The 17,470-nt window shown below is 40.0% G+C and overlaps 1 protein-coding gene across 8 annotated transcripts in view; it reads left to right on the forward strand.

Moving 5' to 3' along the window:
- LOC126279051 (testis-expressed protein 2) overlaps window positions 1-17,470 on the forward strand; it is a 321,894-nt gene that overhangs the window by 276,317 nt on the left and 28,107 nt on the right. For all 8 annotated transcript variants that reach the window (XM_049979461.1, XM_049979464.1, XM_049979465.1 and 5 more), the window contains one exon: window positions 1,643-1,763. In XM_049979461.1, coding sequence (XP_049835418.1) covers window positions 1,643-1,763 — 121 coding nt within the window. The remainder of the gene's footprint in view (window positions 1-1,642; window positions 1,764-17,470) is intronic.

The following is a 17,470-nucleotide window of genomic DNA, read 5'->3' on the forward strand; positions in this document are numbered from 1 at the left end:
GGCTCCAAGAAGAAAAGAAATTACCAAGATATAATTGACTAATGGGCTCCATAGAAACATACCAACCAGAATGACCAAAGAATTTTCGAACTCAGTGGACAGCACACCATCATCTCCAAATTTAGAGGAGACTGAACAAACTTGGAAACATTGTGACTTTTGAGCAGAGGAGTGGCAACTGGATCATGCATGAACGGCCAAATCCTTTCGTAGAGAAATCTACAATATTAAAGCACTAAGAGAAGTTGATACAGGTTCAGAACCATATACAATCATTATTAAAACTAAATTTGCACCTCTAAAGAAGAAATAAACAAAGACCAACAAAGAACAGTGGAATCACCACCCACACCAATAATCAGAAAAGACATTTATCAAGAAATCATGCAAACCACAAAATTAATAGATAGTTTATAAGAACCACTACAAGTCCCCAAACAAGGAACTGAAAGTTTATCTCCCTTACACCCATACAATTTGTGAAGAAGGACATAGACATGGTTAAAATTTCAATCCCATGAAACAATCAAAAACACCATCACCCTCAAAATGTCAGAGAATATATCACCCCAATTGTCAGGAAAATGAAGAAACAATATCAGAAAGATGTGATTAACTCAATAGAAGAAGGCTACCACAAATACAATACCAGAGACTATGACAAAACCTTTGGAAGACAACTATAGAAGTAATGCTCTCCTTGACACCCCAATCCCAAGCTACTGCTAAAAAGTGAGGGCAGAAGAATGACACATATTAACAGGGAAAATGCTGAAATTATGGCAAAAGCTATCGATAAACTTTTGAATTATAGATCAACTCTGAACGCACAAAGTCTCCCACAGCCCAAGAGATGGAAGCTGCACTGAAGGGGCAGAAAAATTAAAAGTCAAATTTTCACAGAAATGTGTAAAGATGGTTGTGATGTGATTTGGACACTGGTACATGATGCTCTACCAAAAATTTGGGTGAAATTTCCCTGAACAGTAGAGCACAGCAATAATCCATCTGCACCACACAAACAAAGATAAGGGCAATCCAGATAATTGCAGATGCATTTCTCTCTTGGACTACATGTACAAGACTTTGTCCATTTTGTATAGAAGAATTAAACAACAACTAGAGCAAGAAGTACGTTACTACCGTAGTGCTATCCACTTGACAGCCAGATATGTTTCTGACTCTGTTGTTTAGCTATACGTAAATGTAAATACGTTTACATATATCTTGACAGATTGGGAGCTACATTTAGTTGGTACTGTTATGCATAAAAAATAGAAAGCAATGAAGTACATTATCAGAATGGTTTTGTTTCCCTTTAGAGTAAAGAATGTGTGAAAAGGGAAAATGAGACACAGTGGTTGGAATGAAAGGTAAATAATGGAACATCACGTTCATAACTGAAATGAATGGGTGGGATAAATCAAAGTGAGCATATTTAGAAAATCAAGCATCACTATCACAGCCAGTAATTTAATGAGAAAACGCATGCCGAGCAGTCACACTGGTCGCAGTACTTTAGGTTTCAGTGTTCAATTTCTTCCTCGTCAATCCACATGAGTGCAATTGTCCATTATTTCTTAAGATAATGTAGATGTAGGAATATATATCTTATTGCTTTTGACTGACAAACTGTTAACAGGTATGGATTTAGAGAAAACCCAAAAATTTGGCTATCCGCTCGGCCAAAGTTTGGAGAAAGAAGAGTAAATATTTCACATGTAATTGCATGGATTGAGAAGAAGCTGCTTGAAGAATTTCAGGTAAGTAAATTAAGCTGTGACGTTAGAACACATACAGAAAACAATGAACTAATGTTAGGAAAGTAGTATGAATAAAAATGTCTTCAGTCACAATTTTTTCATGTTTTATTAAATTGTACCTTACTCTCAAGAACAGAAGACAATTATGTATGAAGATGTGTAAGATGTTTTGCTAGTGATGATGGACCCATAGGGTCCAAAATGCATTGTGTAATTTAATAAAACACCAAAAAATTGAGACTGATGCTGTTTTTATTCATACTAATTGTGTACTGAATAGTCACTTTCACAACTGCAAAATATGGACAAAATTAAGTAGTGGGAAGGAAATAGAAAATAAGCTGTGTAATAAATAACATGGCTTCTTTTTGCAACAGTTCTGAATGTATTTCTCAGTGAAAATAATCCAATACAAACTTTTGTCATCAGGCTATGTGTATGAGTTCCACAGCTTTCAGCGACTGAGGTGGTGCAGTGGTTAGCACACTGGACTCACATACGGGAGGATGATAGTTCAATCCCATGTCCAAGCATCCTGATTGAGGTTCTCTGTGATTTCCCTAAACCACTCCAGGCAAATGCCGGGATAGTTCCTTTTGGAAGAGCATGGCTGACTTCCTTCCCTGTCCTTCCCTAATCTGATGAGACCGATGACCGCGCTGTTTGGTCTCCTCCCCTAAACAACCCAACCCCCATAGCTTTCAGGGTGATTGACCTGTTGCTAGCAGTGATGCATTTGAACCAGTCCTGATCCCAAGAAGTTTTGAGATGCAAATACTAAATACTTAAACAACAACGTTGTATTACGATTTTTCACGATTTGTCCAGAACACTTATGGTACTGCTTCTGTAATTAAAAGTATAGAAAACAAATTATTTGCCTCATTTTTAATAAATCAGTACAACTGGTTTATGGAACAGCACAAAAAATTTACTAGGTGTAACTCAATTTTTTTCTAGTTTGTAAATAAATATTGAGCAGTGTTTGTGAACTTGGTTTCTTAATGGGATTAATTGTATTTGACACATTTCAATGTACCTTGATGGTTTGAAACATTATGATCTTATAGTTTCTTGCATCTGAACCCATATTTGGAATGTACGCAGATTGCTGAAGCTGGTCCCTAGTATTATTTCAAGACACACATTATTTATAATTTGAACTGAAAATGTTACAGTATTAATACAGTTTCCTACTGCTTATTGAATGGATACCATTTCTCAGGTTTTGATTAACAAAGATGTTAATAGCTGAAACAAAAAATTCAGTATTGTAGTTTTCCTAATAATTGTGCAAAATCAATTATCCTTAATTCTAGGATATTTTATATATGTTTGTAATCTTTTAATGCTGTTCGTTGAGCTCATCTGTAAAGTGCGATAAATTTTCAACTAACAGAGACATTATCTGGATGTCATTTGCAGTTTGCATCTGAAAACATCTATTTTAACCTGGTCTATATTACTGTGCCTTGTGTCCAAATATTTGTTTTTATTTGTGTTTATCAAAAACTTAAGATTTCCAATAGCAGTGTTTCTGGAGGAGTTTCTTTATTTATTGTAACTTTGGAATTCATCTTAATTATAATGAGACCAATTGAAAATTCCATTACCAGTCTTTTAGTGAGATGGCTGAAATTCACATACAGTTAAAAGCTATCTTGATTATATTCAGACAACTGGAGGGCCTTGCAACTTGGTGTGTTGGGTGGATTATCCCAAAAAAGTACCTGAGGTACCCAATATACTGAGTATGTTCTATTCCCACAGATTCTCTTTCCTCCTGTAAAAGACTAGTCTGCAACATGCCCATCCATTTGACTGCTTGAAATGTCAGTAGCAGAACTATGTACTTTGCATGGGAAGCAGTCTGAATTGTGTGTTGGGTACAGCACCCTTCCACCTTAGCAACATGCATGCAGTGCTGTCTGAAACTTGACAGTAAATATGAGCCAGTGTAATACACTTGTCCAGTTGGAAAGTAATTTGTATTCCTTGTCAGGTCACGGCAGTTGTGAAAAGCGAGTGGTGTATTAATTAATGGCAGGTCAGTCCTTTTCAGTAGTGTTATTGTGCATTAATCAGTGTCGCACAGATGCTGGTTTATGACAGTGTGTATTGTCACACTTCTTTAGTTTTAATCTACAGTTCATAACCAATAGATTGTGTTCAGAGTGCACATCTGCCCCTGAAAATGTCGCACAGTTTAAAACCTGGTTCCTAAATCTCTGTCTGACCATTATATAATCTATCTGAAAGCTTCCAGTGTCTCGAGGCCTCTTCCATGTATACCACATTCTTTCATGATTCCTAAACCAAGTGTTAGTTATGATTAAGTTATGCTCTTTGCAGAATTCTACCAGGCGGCTTCCCCTTTCATTCCTTATGCCTATTCCACATTCTCCTACTACTTTTCCTTTTCTTCCTTTCCTGCGATCAAATTCCAGTTCCCCATGACTATTAAATTTTTGCCTCACTTCACTATCTGAGTAATTTCTTTTACCTTACTATACATTTCTTCAATCTCTTCATCATCTGTGGAGCTAGTTGCTTTATAAACTTGTACTGCTGTGTTAGGCATGGGCTTCGTGCCTATCTTGGCTACAATAATGCATTCAATATGCTGTTCTTAGTAGCTTACCCACACTCCTATTTTTTTATTCATAATTAAACCTACTCCTGCAGTACCCCTATTTGATTTTGTATTTATAACCCTGTATTCACCTGCCGCTGAACTTTACCAATTACCACTGTATCTAAATGTAACCTATCAATTTCCCTTTTTACATTTTCTAATCTGCCTGCCTCTTTAAGGGATCTGACAATCCATGCTGCGATACGTAGAACCCCAGATTTGTTTCTCCTGAGACCGATGTCCTCCTGAGAAGTCCCCGCCCGGAAATCTGAATGGGGGACTATTTTACCTCTGGAACATTTTACCCAAGAGGACACCATCATCATTTAACCATACAGTAAAGCTGCATACCCTCAGGAAAAATTATGGCTGTAGTTTTCCCTTGCTTTCAGCCATTTGCTGTACCAGCACAGCAAGGCCGTTTTGGTTGATGTTACAAGGCCAGATCAGTCAATCATACAGACTGTGCCCCTTCAACTACTGGAAAGGCTGCTGTCCCTCTTCGGGAACCACACGTTTGTCTGGCCTCTCAACAGATAACCCTCCATTGTGGTTGCACCTACACTACGGCTATCTGTATAGCTGAGGCACACAAGCCTCCCCACCAACTTCAAGGTCTATGGTGCATACTATATGGTGTGCTTTGCTTTGAGACATGTCATGCATGTGACAGGTTCTTTACTTCCAGTAGGAGACAAACTCCTTCTTTGGTATGATCTGGTAATCTACTTATGTCATTAAAATTCAAATGCTCCATGTGTTGATGCTACAGGATAACAGAATTTAAATTGAGAGGACACATTAAATTAGCATTCGCTTCTCTGTGTGTGTTCAGTAAATACAAATTATTTATCATTGTTGCTGAACATACAAACGTTTCCTCCTATATCACAACCATCATGCCTGAAATTTGTTAGTTATCTGGTTCTGACCATAGCATTAATTGACAAAAGGTTAGCAGTAAGTTTTGGCACTCATAATACATCTGTTACCTGAGTTCTTATGTTTTATCACCATTCAGTATCAAATTGACATTGACTGATTCTCTGATTATTTGTGCTGAGAGTCAAAACAACAGTGAGTCTTAGCCCCCTATTGCCAGGTCCAAAGTTGAGTTTATCGTGTGGTTTCACTCCCTGATTTGTGTAAAGCCCATCAGTAGCCTTAAAGAGTGGCGGGTGACCCTTTACTAATTCATTATTAGATGCAGTTTCTTCAGGCATTAATAACATGAATATTCTGTGTCTTTTCACCTCTAATGCTTTACATAGTCTACACTTACGGGCTTCCACTTTAGTGATGGTAAGGGCAGGTTCTGGTCCAACAAATTGAGTCATAATACGTACCGGGTGATCAAAAAGTCAGTATAAATTTGAAAACTTAAAAAAACCACGTAATAATGTAGATAGAGAGGTAAAAATTGACACACATGCTTGGAATGACATGAGGTTTTATTAGAACAAGAAAGGAAAAAAAAAAGTTTCACAAAATGTCCGACAGATGGTGCTGGACAGCAAAACATGATTTCGAAGTTCGAAGCAATGGGTTGTTTAGATGTTAGACCCCATAGTGGCCGACCAAGCACAAGGTGTAATGCTGCTGAGACAATTCAGGAAGAAATGGAGACCATAGCGGGTTCGCCTATGCACGGGGAAGTCAGCACTTGTGCAGTCCCACGTTGCAGCGGCATTCATACACTACTGTCTGGTTGGCACTGAGGCGTACCCTCCGATGCTATCCATCCAAAATCCATCGACATCATGAACTGTTACGTGGCGATTTAGTGAAGTGGAGGGCTTTTGCAGTGTGGGCGTTTCAAAAGATGGCAGAAGATGATGATTAGTTGAGTAACGTGTTGTGGACCGACAAAGCTCATTTCATGCTCCGAGGGTCTGTCAACACCCACAACTGCAGAATTTGGGCTACCAAAAATCCTAGAACTGTCGTGGAAACTCCATTGCATGATGAGAAAGTCACGGTATGGGTTGGATTTACCACACCTACCATTATCGGCCCTGGGTGAGAGGTACGCTGATATTTTAGCAGAATCACATCATCTCCAGGCTGGCTGATAAACACCTGCTGGAACATACAATGTTTATGCAGGATGGCGCTCAAACCCATATTGCTAGATGCATGAAAGATCTCTTGCGCACATCATTTGGTGATGATCGTGGGCTCAGTCGCCACTTTCGTCAGGCTTGGCCTCCCATGTCCCCAGACCTCAGTCCGTGCCATTATTGGCTTTGGGGTTACCTGAAGTCACAAGTGTATTGTGATCGACCGACATCTCTAGGGATGCTGAAAGACAACATCCGACACCAATGCCTCACCATAACTCCGGGTATGCTTTACAGTGCTGTTCACAACATTGTTCCTCAACTACAGCTATTGTTGAGGAATGGTAGTGAACATATTGAGCATTTCCTGTAAAGAATATCATCTTTGCTTTGTCTTACTTTGTTATGCTAATTATTGGTATTCTGATCAGATGAAGCACCATCTGTCAGACTTTTTTTAACTTTTGTATTTTTTTAGTTCTAATAAAACCCCATGTTATTCCAGGCATGTGTGTCAATTTGTACCTCTCTATCTACATTATTCCGTGATTTATTCTGACTTTTTGATCACCCGGTATTTTGGCCAGCCTAGCAGCTTGTTCATTGGCACTAATTTCTGAGTGACTAAGGGACCCACAGCAAGTTTTCCCTGTTGCTGTCCTCTAGTCTCACAAGGGCTTTATGATGTTCTGCAGTGTTCTCTGATCTCATAGCAGTGGCTGACACCTTCCCTAGAGTGACTGCTCTATCTACTGTAGGATGTTCCCTATTCTCGTATGCCCTAGCCCCAGCACCTTCATCTGTTTTCAGCACATCAGTAAACCATACTGTGACTCCAGAATGGTGTCGTGGTTTGTTCTTCCAATGCTTCCTACTACAGTTGTTACCTTGAATGTTTTATTGAAGCAGCTGGAAGTTATCGAACAGTCAGCTGGCATTTCCTGACCATTCCTGTATTTACCACAATCACTATGTTGGTGTGGGTTTCTGAATGTCCGTAAAGTTTCCAGTTATTTGCAGTTTTCAACCTGTATACCTCTACTGGTGTCTCCATTCTAATCCAGAGATGTAATGGGGGCACTTCCAGCATGGTCTCCATCCCAGCAGTGGGTGTGCTGCTAATTCCACCTGTTGTGCCAAGTTCTGTAGCAGCCACCTTCTGTTCTGGTTGGTTGGTTTGTGGGGGGTTGAAGGGACCAGACAACAAAGGCCATCGGTCCCCTTCCGTTCTGCTTTATTCCACGACACTGCAGCCGCATAAATTATCAGAGATCTTATTGCAGTGGTGTACTCTTGTAGACCTCAGTTTTTACCCCATCCCCTTCTAGTGTACATAAGAGCACCTTTCACATTGGAATATATATTCTTTATGTGAGGTGTCCATGATAGTGTTACATACTTCCAGGGTTGCCCCTAGATACTTCACTTCCCCCTGTACTGGAAGAGTTTTGTTGAAAATCTTGAGATTTCAGTATGTGTCCTGCACATGCTTCCTCATGTACAGTACTACAGCAGTTTCCTTCACCAGTTTTGCAGAACGTTCAGTGCTCATTCTGCCATTGTTCTAATAGTACTAGCAAATTTGCCAAGTATTACTTTTCCTTAGGAAAAGCAACCTCTAATATTCAACTCTTCAATCAATTATTTACCACTAGGTTCCACAGGAGTGGACAAAAAACCCTTCCTTGTGGACACTCTTTGGTGGTGTTGATCACAATACATTCATCATGGTGGTTTCCACCTTTTGTCTACTCAGCATGGTCTTGATTTACCTGCATATGGTGATCTCAGTTCCATGCTTTCTGCAGCTCTAACAATGGATTCAAAGGGTATTGCTAAAAGCCAGGTCGATATCCAGGAAGATGCAGAGGACAGTTTTCTGAAAGAGTGGAGGGTTTCCCACCTTCCCAAGTCCCTGTAACAAAAGTCTACCACCTGCATGAAATTCTGTTCTCGACATTAATGTATGTTCTGGAGTTTTTAGATTTCTAGTGTAAATCAACTTACCTCTCATTCCTCCAAGGCCTTATACAGCCCCTTTATATCCCAGATCAGTGCCACATCCAACTCCTGTCTTCCCAGAATATGACACAGGAGAGGAGTTGCCCCCTTACGGCGTTGCAGGTTTATCTGCAACACTTGCAGCCACCAACTTGGGCCATGGTCACTTCTGACACCTGTAATTATTCTGACATGACTGTAACCTGCATGAATTCTGAATACAGTTTAAGACCCCGTTCTTGCTTTGCCCACTTGGAGTCTTCATCAACTTCCACCATGGGGGTTTGATCATCAGATACAACATAGAATGAAATTTTCACTCTGCAGCAGAGTGTGCGCCGATATCAAACTTACTGGTAGATTAAAACCGTGTGCCGGACCGAGTCTCGAACTCAGGACCTTTGCCTTTCGCGGGCAAGCGCTCTATCAACTGAGCTACCCAAGCATGACTCACACCCCGTCCTCACAGCTTTACTTCTGCCAGTACCTCGTCTCCTACCTTCCAAACTTTGCAGAAGCTCTTCTGCGAACCTTGCAGAACTAGCACTCCTGAAAGAAAGGATACTAGGGAGACATGGCTGACCCACAGCTTGAGGGATGTTTCCAGAATGCTTCTGCAAAGTTTGGAAGGTAGGAGACAAGGTACTGGCAGAAGTAAAGCTGTGAGGACGGGGCATGAGTCATGCTTGGGTAGCTCAGTTGGTAGAGCGCTTGCCCGCGAAAGTCAAAGGTCCCGAGTTCGAGTCTCAGTCAGGCGCACAGTTTTAATCTGCCAGTAAGTTTCATTTTACGACATTCTCGTTTATTAACCTTCAGTCCTCTGCCAAGACATATACTATCTGGAACTGAAGAAGTGTTCGTACCCAGTTTCATATCTTTGTGGTACTGACGAGTTCTGCTGCTGTCTTGACTAGCAGCTTTGACTCCTCCCATGGAGATATCTTGGGCATCATCTCCCTAAGCCAATAAACTATTCACCTCGCCTTCCCCCTCCCCTCCCCCTTTCCAGCCAACCAGCCAGCCACCCACCCACCCACCTACACACACACAAACACACACACACACACACACACACACACACACACACACACTCACACACTCACATGAAAGATCAGAGCACCTTTGTCCACATAGACGCTCCTTCTCATCTAGCTCCTTCGGTTGTGGATAATGTTGACCAGTGGATATCTCTGTTGGATAACTGTTATCGTAAAAGCCAAGACTGAGGCACTATAGGTCTGTTTCACTATTTCTTGTCTCAGCTTTTAAAGCCATTCTTTGCTTTCCTTTTAATTTGTCCTTTGAATAGTTTTCTACTCTGAGCCCCAGGCAGGGTTTTGACCTTGACGTAGTCCAGTTTTTCAGAGATGATTTCCAAGTCTTGGACTGGTCTGTCTCCTGATCCAGTTCCAGAAACAGCATTCATCGGTTCCAACCCTCTGGTCCATGGATGCTTGAGGTATCATCAAGTCCCTTGGTTTTTGTTTAATTTTCTGTGTTCTCTATTATGGTCCCACGAGAATTTGGTATATTTCAGGTTGATACCATAGAGCCCCATGCAGTGCAAGGCTAATTACACAGGGAGGTCACCCAGTAAACATGGGGCTCCATTCACGACACTTCTTCCCGTGCGCGATGCCCCCTTTGGCTCAGATCACATACACTTCGTATTGGTAAAGGCTATGGGAATGGATGTGGGGGAGATGGGTCACACTTCATCTGGTTTATCAACTAAACTCTGTCCAGCATGGGCAACCCTGCAAATAACTGTGCTACAGCTGGCATAGCTCTCAGCTTCACATGGACACGCAAGCCTCGCCATCCATATGGTCAGCACTGCAACAAGGTGGACTTCCCTGGATAGGATCAAATTGACATTTCCCAGACTTCCTACAGTAAGCAGTGTCTTGCTGGCAACAGCTAGGATGGCTAGTGGTTGGCTTCATACATCATAGATCCAGTTGTATTGATTTGTCTTGTATCGAGATGCTTGAGTCAATGTGGCTTCATCGAAAGTGAAAAAGCTGCAGAACCTGCGATGAAAGTTTCTTCTTCAGATTTAATATTGCCTTTCACTATGTTTTGCTTGTGTGTGTGTGTGTGTGTGTGTGTGTGTGTGTGTGTGTGTGTTATCCTTGAACATGTTTTTATCCTATGAAGAATGCTGAACTCTTTGGGTCTTGTACTTCTTGTAAAAGATTTGTTTTCATGAGGTCAGCACAGCTTTTTATAACTGAACTGTCAGTTCCCATTATTGTTGGTTCATATATTACAGCTGAACCAGCGAGGATTATTGTTTCCAAGCCATTCATCAATGACATAAAATTTAGTATTTCTTAATTTGTGAGTGGTTGACATGATTTTGTCCACTTAATCCTTAATACTTTTAGGTGATTCCGGAATAGTGGTAATAAACTTGCTCCAGTTTCTTCCAGACCTCCTTAGCTCTGGATATGTATGTGCAAATAAGTTATTGGATCTAATAATATAATCAGCTTCAATCTTGCCTTGACTTTGTTTTTTGGATTAGTGTTGATGCTGCACACAGAGTCGCAGGGGTCATTATATTCTAAGTACGCTTGCACTGAGAACTTCCAACTTGCATAATTATAAAGTCCAGTGAGTTTTTCAATGTGGGGTTGAGTTTGATTGGAACTTGACATTTTGTGCTGTTAAATACAGGATAAAATGTAGAGTATCAGTCCATGTATGTAATAGCTGAAGTTACATTGTTTGAGTCAACTCAAAAGATGACACATTGAAGATTTGTCACTGAGATTTTAATCATTGCCACAATGGTAATTGTGGAATCCTTCGCGAGCTCTGTTGTCATGAAGGATAATTTATGTGTGGTTATTTACAATAAACAAATAGCTTCTCTTAACTTTTAAATGCAATGACAGAAAATTTAACTTCAGTGGTACAAAAGATCGCAAATAACACTGAATGTAATCTCATAATCAGTGAATATTTATATGTGCTATAATTTCATAAGGTTGGGAGTGTGTTCAAACAATTTTATACAGGGTATTTGTCATCTATCAACTCAGGAAAGTTCCTCTAATTGGCCTACAATTCCACCTGAAATACAACACATATGCATCATGTGAGAAATTCATATTCTCTTGCTGTGTTTGCGCAAACTAGTATATTAGTCCGAGAGAAAAAAATGAAAAGACTCTTTTTTGTAGGAAATGTATTGTAGGTTGATTTTGTACTGTGATTGTTTGCAGTAGAAACCGTAGTTTTCAAATTCTTGAAGAAAATGTGTAAGTGACCTCAAAAAGCACCACCACTTCCACCATATTTTCCCTCACCCCTTGCGAACCACAGTTTTTAGTATGTTGTTCGTGTCATTTCCTCGTAGCACTATACAAAAATTTGTGACAACATGAATTGTTTACCATAGTTGTCCTCTTATGGTCTTCAGTGACTGTGCTTATTATGCAACCATCTTAGATGTGCACTTACAGATTATTATATTGATATTTGTGTAAATTTTGCCTAAGGATTGTGTGACTTTAAACTGCATAAAATTAACAACTGAATCATTTTGTCTGTCTGTCCTTCTGACTAAGAAATTACTGTGCTTGTGAGGGTTAAGTTTGGATCAAATTCTTAGCATAATTAGTTTTTGTGTAATGTTTATAAAAGTCATTTACTTTCATTATCATAACGGGCACATTTATATTAATAATGTTAACAAAATAGTCGACTAAGCTGATGGCTAAGCCCTGTCAATAAAAACAAAAGAAATGTTGAATATGGGAAGTAATTTGTGTAGTCACATAGTCTTGTGCTATGGTAGGACGGAGTGCATTGAATGACACACTTAAAATCCTGACCGGCAATGAATGAGGGTGGTGTGGATCCACACTTGAAGGTGTTTTGTGTGCTTTTCTTGAATAACTTAAAAACCTCAGCCTCTAATGGTAACATAACCCAATACACAGTAGCATTACATTAATTTTATTACAAATAACATCCTATTCATTTTTTTTTCTCTGTGAATAACAGCTTGTATGTAGAGAGTGAGGGAATATGAAAACCTTGCATGACATGCATGCGCTGTAGCTTTGCTTGCTTTTATATGCCAATTTGATGTACTTTGCCGATTTGATAGGCCACAAGTCTCCTGTATAAAATTTTTCATCCCGATTCCTGCTGTATGGCTGTGGTACATCACAAACAATTACTGGTTACACTGTGTATACACATATTTATTTATTAAAAACAAAGATTCCAAGACTTACCAAGCGGGAAAGCGCCGACAGACAGGCACATGAACAAAACACACAAACACACACACAGAATTACGAGCTTTCGCAACTGGCAGTTGCTTCGTCAGGAAAGAGGGAAGGAGAGGGAAAAATGAAAGGATGTGGGTTTTAAGGGAGAGGGTAAGGAGTCATTCCAATCCCGGGAGCGGAAAGACTTCCCTTAGGGGAAAAAAAGGACAGGTGTACACTCGCGCACACACACACATATCCATCCGCACATACACAGACACAAGCAGACATATTTAAAGGCAAAGAGTTAAGGGCAGAGATGTCAGTCGAGGCGGTTTTATTTACACATATTTATTTACACGCACACGTGCACGCACCACACACACACACACACACACACACACACACACACACACAGAGCACATGTGTACATATAATGGGGTGTATAAACAGAACAACATTCACTGCTAGCTGATCAGTCAGTGTGTTGGTAAGTAATAATCAATCGCAATGTCCAACAATTTGTTATGTTTTGGCAGTACTGCCATACCTCGTGTACTTGCTCTCTTTTCTATGCTGGTGTAGTCCTCTTGTACCCACCTACAGATTCAAGTGATGGGTTTTCAGTTAAGTTGCCATCGATGGAAACAGAGAGTTTAGAGATGATATCATAGAACCCTCTGTCTAGTTTAAAGAGGGTAAGAGACTTCCTTTCTGATCTCTAATACTTGCTAGTGTTGTGCAAACTATGTGATTTCCTATACTAAGTTCTTGTTGCGTTATTGTTTGTTGGGAAGAGAGAATGGTTTATTGCAGTCATCTGACGACAGAAGCACCTAGTGCTAACTGCTAATTTTTGTCATTTCTAGGTTGCTTTCGAATGCCTACAACACCAATGTTGCTACTTTAAATGATTGCATGCTGTGAATAATATCATAGAAGGTTGGGTTCGAAGATGTTAGAGGCCCAGATCAAACAATGCTGTTGGGAGCAAAGGAAACTACATCATTTCTGATGAACAGGTGTGGATGTGAGACTCTGGAAGATGGCAATAAATGATGTATAACACTGGCCTACCTTTGTAGAAAATTGCTTAAGTGCATTGAGCTGTCGCAATGTAAGTTTGCCAACCATAATATTGGGCCAACAAATGAAAAATATTGTTGACTGCAATATTACTGGGTCAGTAGTTTGTGGACCACTTTGTATGCTGACGACATCATGGCAGCAGAGATATGCTTAGATGGAGGATCAAAATCCTTGCTGATCTTACAGTAAGCAAGAAAATAATAAGTTACCAAGGCTCATTATACTCTTCAGAACGATGACTGTGGAGGAGATGCTGCTGACCCTATGGTTGAACAGTTTGTTGCAATAACACCATGAATTGCTTCTGTTGCTGCTGGAGTAAGAGTATTTGTTGCTACGTTGCTCCTTCTGTTTCTGTTAGTGGGATAACTGCAGTTGAACTTGCTGCATCTGCTGCTCATGTTGTTCTTCTTCCAGCTTTAATTGCTGTTATCGCGCATCAAGAAATCATTCATTCATACTTCTCACAGAGTATAGTCCTCATTCCCAACCTGTAGTATTCCTGCAGGTATACCAAAATGCTATGCATGGTGAACCACACACAACTGCGCAGCTGAGGTGTAATCTACTGCCTATCTCAAACTTTCAAATAAAATGTGATAAAGTCAAGACTGGCGTGAATTAGCATAGTGTGTCCAATATTTATCTTATGAAAAAACTGAGTGTACAACCAGGACTGTTATCAGTAGGCAGTTGTGATGTGAACTATAAGCCTTTATAAATATCAGCAGTCTGATATGATCAGCATAGTGCATGGATGTTTAACTAGACTGGCTCTCCCTATATAAAGCACTTGTTGCAGTCCCAGTAGGTGGAACAGGTGCTACCCATATGAGTTGATTTGTGTATAATATCTAATGCCGGTTACGGAGTCCATATCAGTGTCACAATCCTGCAGGAATTCAAGAAAAACTGTTCTCTATAACCTCCTCCTTGTACAGGGGCTATTCAAAAAGAAACAAGCTGGAGTCTGGAATGCGCAAACCAGTGACAGGAGGATAATATCATGGTGTGTGAAATGAGTTATCGTTCTGACCAGAGCGTGGAAGTTCAGAGCTCATCGCTAGAGGGCACACATGCAACAGGGTGTATGCTACCTGGGACAATCAGGATATCTGGGAAAAACTTGGGAATTTTTTCATTCAGCAGAAAACTGGGAAAAACCCGGGAATTTTTCTTTTTTCTTTTTTTTTTTTCAGTTAAATTTTTGTGATTTTGAGTGGTAAGTATCAATACTCCAACAGAGGATATTACTGTATCCCACTTCTGCAGGACAATACTGCAGCAACAAAACATGAACAAGAGGGAAAAAAACGAAAATAAAACTTAAGTCACAAAGGAAATGTGCCATATACAACAACAAAACACAGTGCTCATACAAGCGTCTGCCAACAGCAAAGTGTGTCAAAGGCTTTAGGAAGACTATGCAATGCTTCATAACAACAAATTGCCTCCTATGAGCGTGACATGACAACTGTTAATATTAGATTTGTTTGAGCAGTTGCCGGCAGGCTAGTGTGCATGCGCAGTTGAGTCACATATGAGTAGTACCTTCACCCACTTGTGGCTATGGATATGTGGCTGAGAACTACTGTCTAATATTGCCCCTGTTTGGAAATATCAGAGATCCGGAGCTGAACCACAGAGCAGTCTGAGTTTTAATGGGGAGGTGGCTGGTCTCTACGTGCCCCGTGTGTACGTTTAGTGATTTTGCTGTTTCCTCTTCATTTATTTCTCTCACATCGAATGAAAACAAAATGGATTTCTGTGTCCAGGAGCTATCAAATGAATTAAAACACGTTTGCATGATTACAGAAGGCTAAAATATGTTATTAGTTTCAGGTTTTATTTCCACCTTTCTGACAGACAAGCATTAATTGCCTAGCAGAACAAATAAGTTATTTTTGCTGCTTTGCTAAATAGATTTGTCTTTCATTAATCTTTTGCTCTGAGGTAGTCAATTTATTTGAAACAAATAATTTCACATTGTTGGCTAGTTGCAACTGTTCACTGCATTTCAAGTGCACGTTTTCCATCTTTTAGCTCGCATGGCATTATGCCATAATAAAGAACCAAACATAAGGTTATCCAATACTGGTACTCAAGAAAATTTACATCCCAATCTGGACATAAGAATGTGCACTTTAAGCCAAATTAAGCATTTTAGTATGGTTCACAAAATTCCGATGCTCTTAAAGTATCCTCTGATGTCGTGTTTCTTTCATGGCACAGTGTAAGATCTTTTAATGTTTTACACATATGAACATACAGGCTTCCTGCATCATAATAACTGTGCAAGAGCAGTGGCGCCTTTTATCTGGCACTCTCTGGCAACTGCTGAAATGAATCAGTTTCTAACAGGTCACGGGAAAATATTGCTAATGGTGGTTTGAAAAGCATTGCTTTCAAAGTAAATTTCCTTTTACACAAGATGAACAATATGTGAGAATGTATGATGAATTTCTTAAATCACAGAGCGTTTGACTCTCAATTAAAAATCAACTCTCTGAGGTCGACCATCTAGAAGAATTTTGAGCGCAGAAGATCAGACATTTACGTCGTTATTAAAAATTTTACTGGCACATTTGTGTCATATATCTTAAAGAGTAACATGCGCAAAAAAGATCAACATTATATGTGGAAGCTTAGCTTCTCTTGCAGCTTATTAATCTTTGTGACCACGATTATATGTGAAAGCTTTGTTTTTCTTGTAGCAACACTATGTATATTAATTTAAACCATTAACTTTTCTTATTTGTGTGTTCGCACTACTTAAGGGTGATATTGCTATTGGCTGACTACATCACATGTCCTATACTGTTGTCAGCCGGCTAGATCATGTGACGTGAGCTGTGACTGGCTTACAAAAGTGTGGCGCAATCTCGATTTCAGTGCTTTGGAAAGTAACATGTGGCGTTTGGTGGAATTCGAATTTATACCTTCATAACACGAAAATATGCAGTGTACATGTTGCTGCACATCAAAGATCTTTCCAAAACGTGTTTTTTCACCCTGACGTTAATGTTCTAAAGTGCCAGGAAATTCTACGTCGGCGTGTAAAACCATAAACATTCAAAAGATTGATAAGTTGTACAGTGGCGAGGAAAGGTGTACTGTCACGTAACATAGGAAAAGTGTACTTTCACCTGGGAGAAAGTGTATTTTCAGCCGTGAAATCCGGGAAAAATCCAGGAATTTTTTTCATTGTCCATGTATACACACTGTGCACGTCACATGACTATACAGAGCTAGCACCAGCATGCTTCAATCGTCCAACACTACCAGTCGCATTGCAAACAGTGACATGGAGGCATCACAAGAAGACCAAAGAGGTGTTGTTTGTTTTCTGACAGTGGAAGGAGTAGGAGGAGTGGACATTCATTGACAAATGTCACAAGTGTACGGCGAACACTGCAAATCCCTTGCAAGGTCAAGGCATGACACAAGCTCTTCAGTGAAGGACGGGAGTCGTTAACAAATGATGCACAGTCTGGAGCACCACACTGCATTACCGATGATGTCGTCCAGCTGGTGGATGCACTTATTAGCCAGGACTGCCGAGTGACAGTGAAAGCCATAGCCGCCATTTCGGATTAAGCATCAGAAGTGTTCACACCACCATGAGGGAATGACTGCACATGTGCAAAGTGTGGCCCAATGGGTGCCCCACAGCCTTCAACTACACTAGGAAGC

The sequence above is a fragment of the Schistocerca gregaria genome, chromosome 6 (genome assembly GCF_023897955.1).
Source record: "Schistocerca gregaria isolate iqSchGreg1 chromosome 6, iqSchGreg1.2, whole genome shotgun sequence".
In the NCBI taxonomy this organism is placed as follows: domain Eukaryota; kingdom Metazoa; phylum Arthropoda; class Insecta; order Orthoptera; family Acrididae; genus Schistocerca; species Schistocerca gregaria.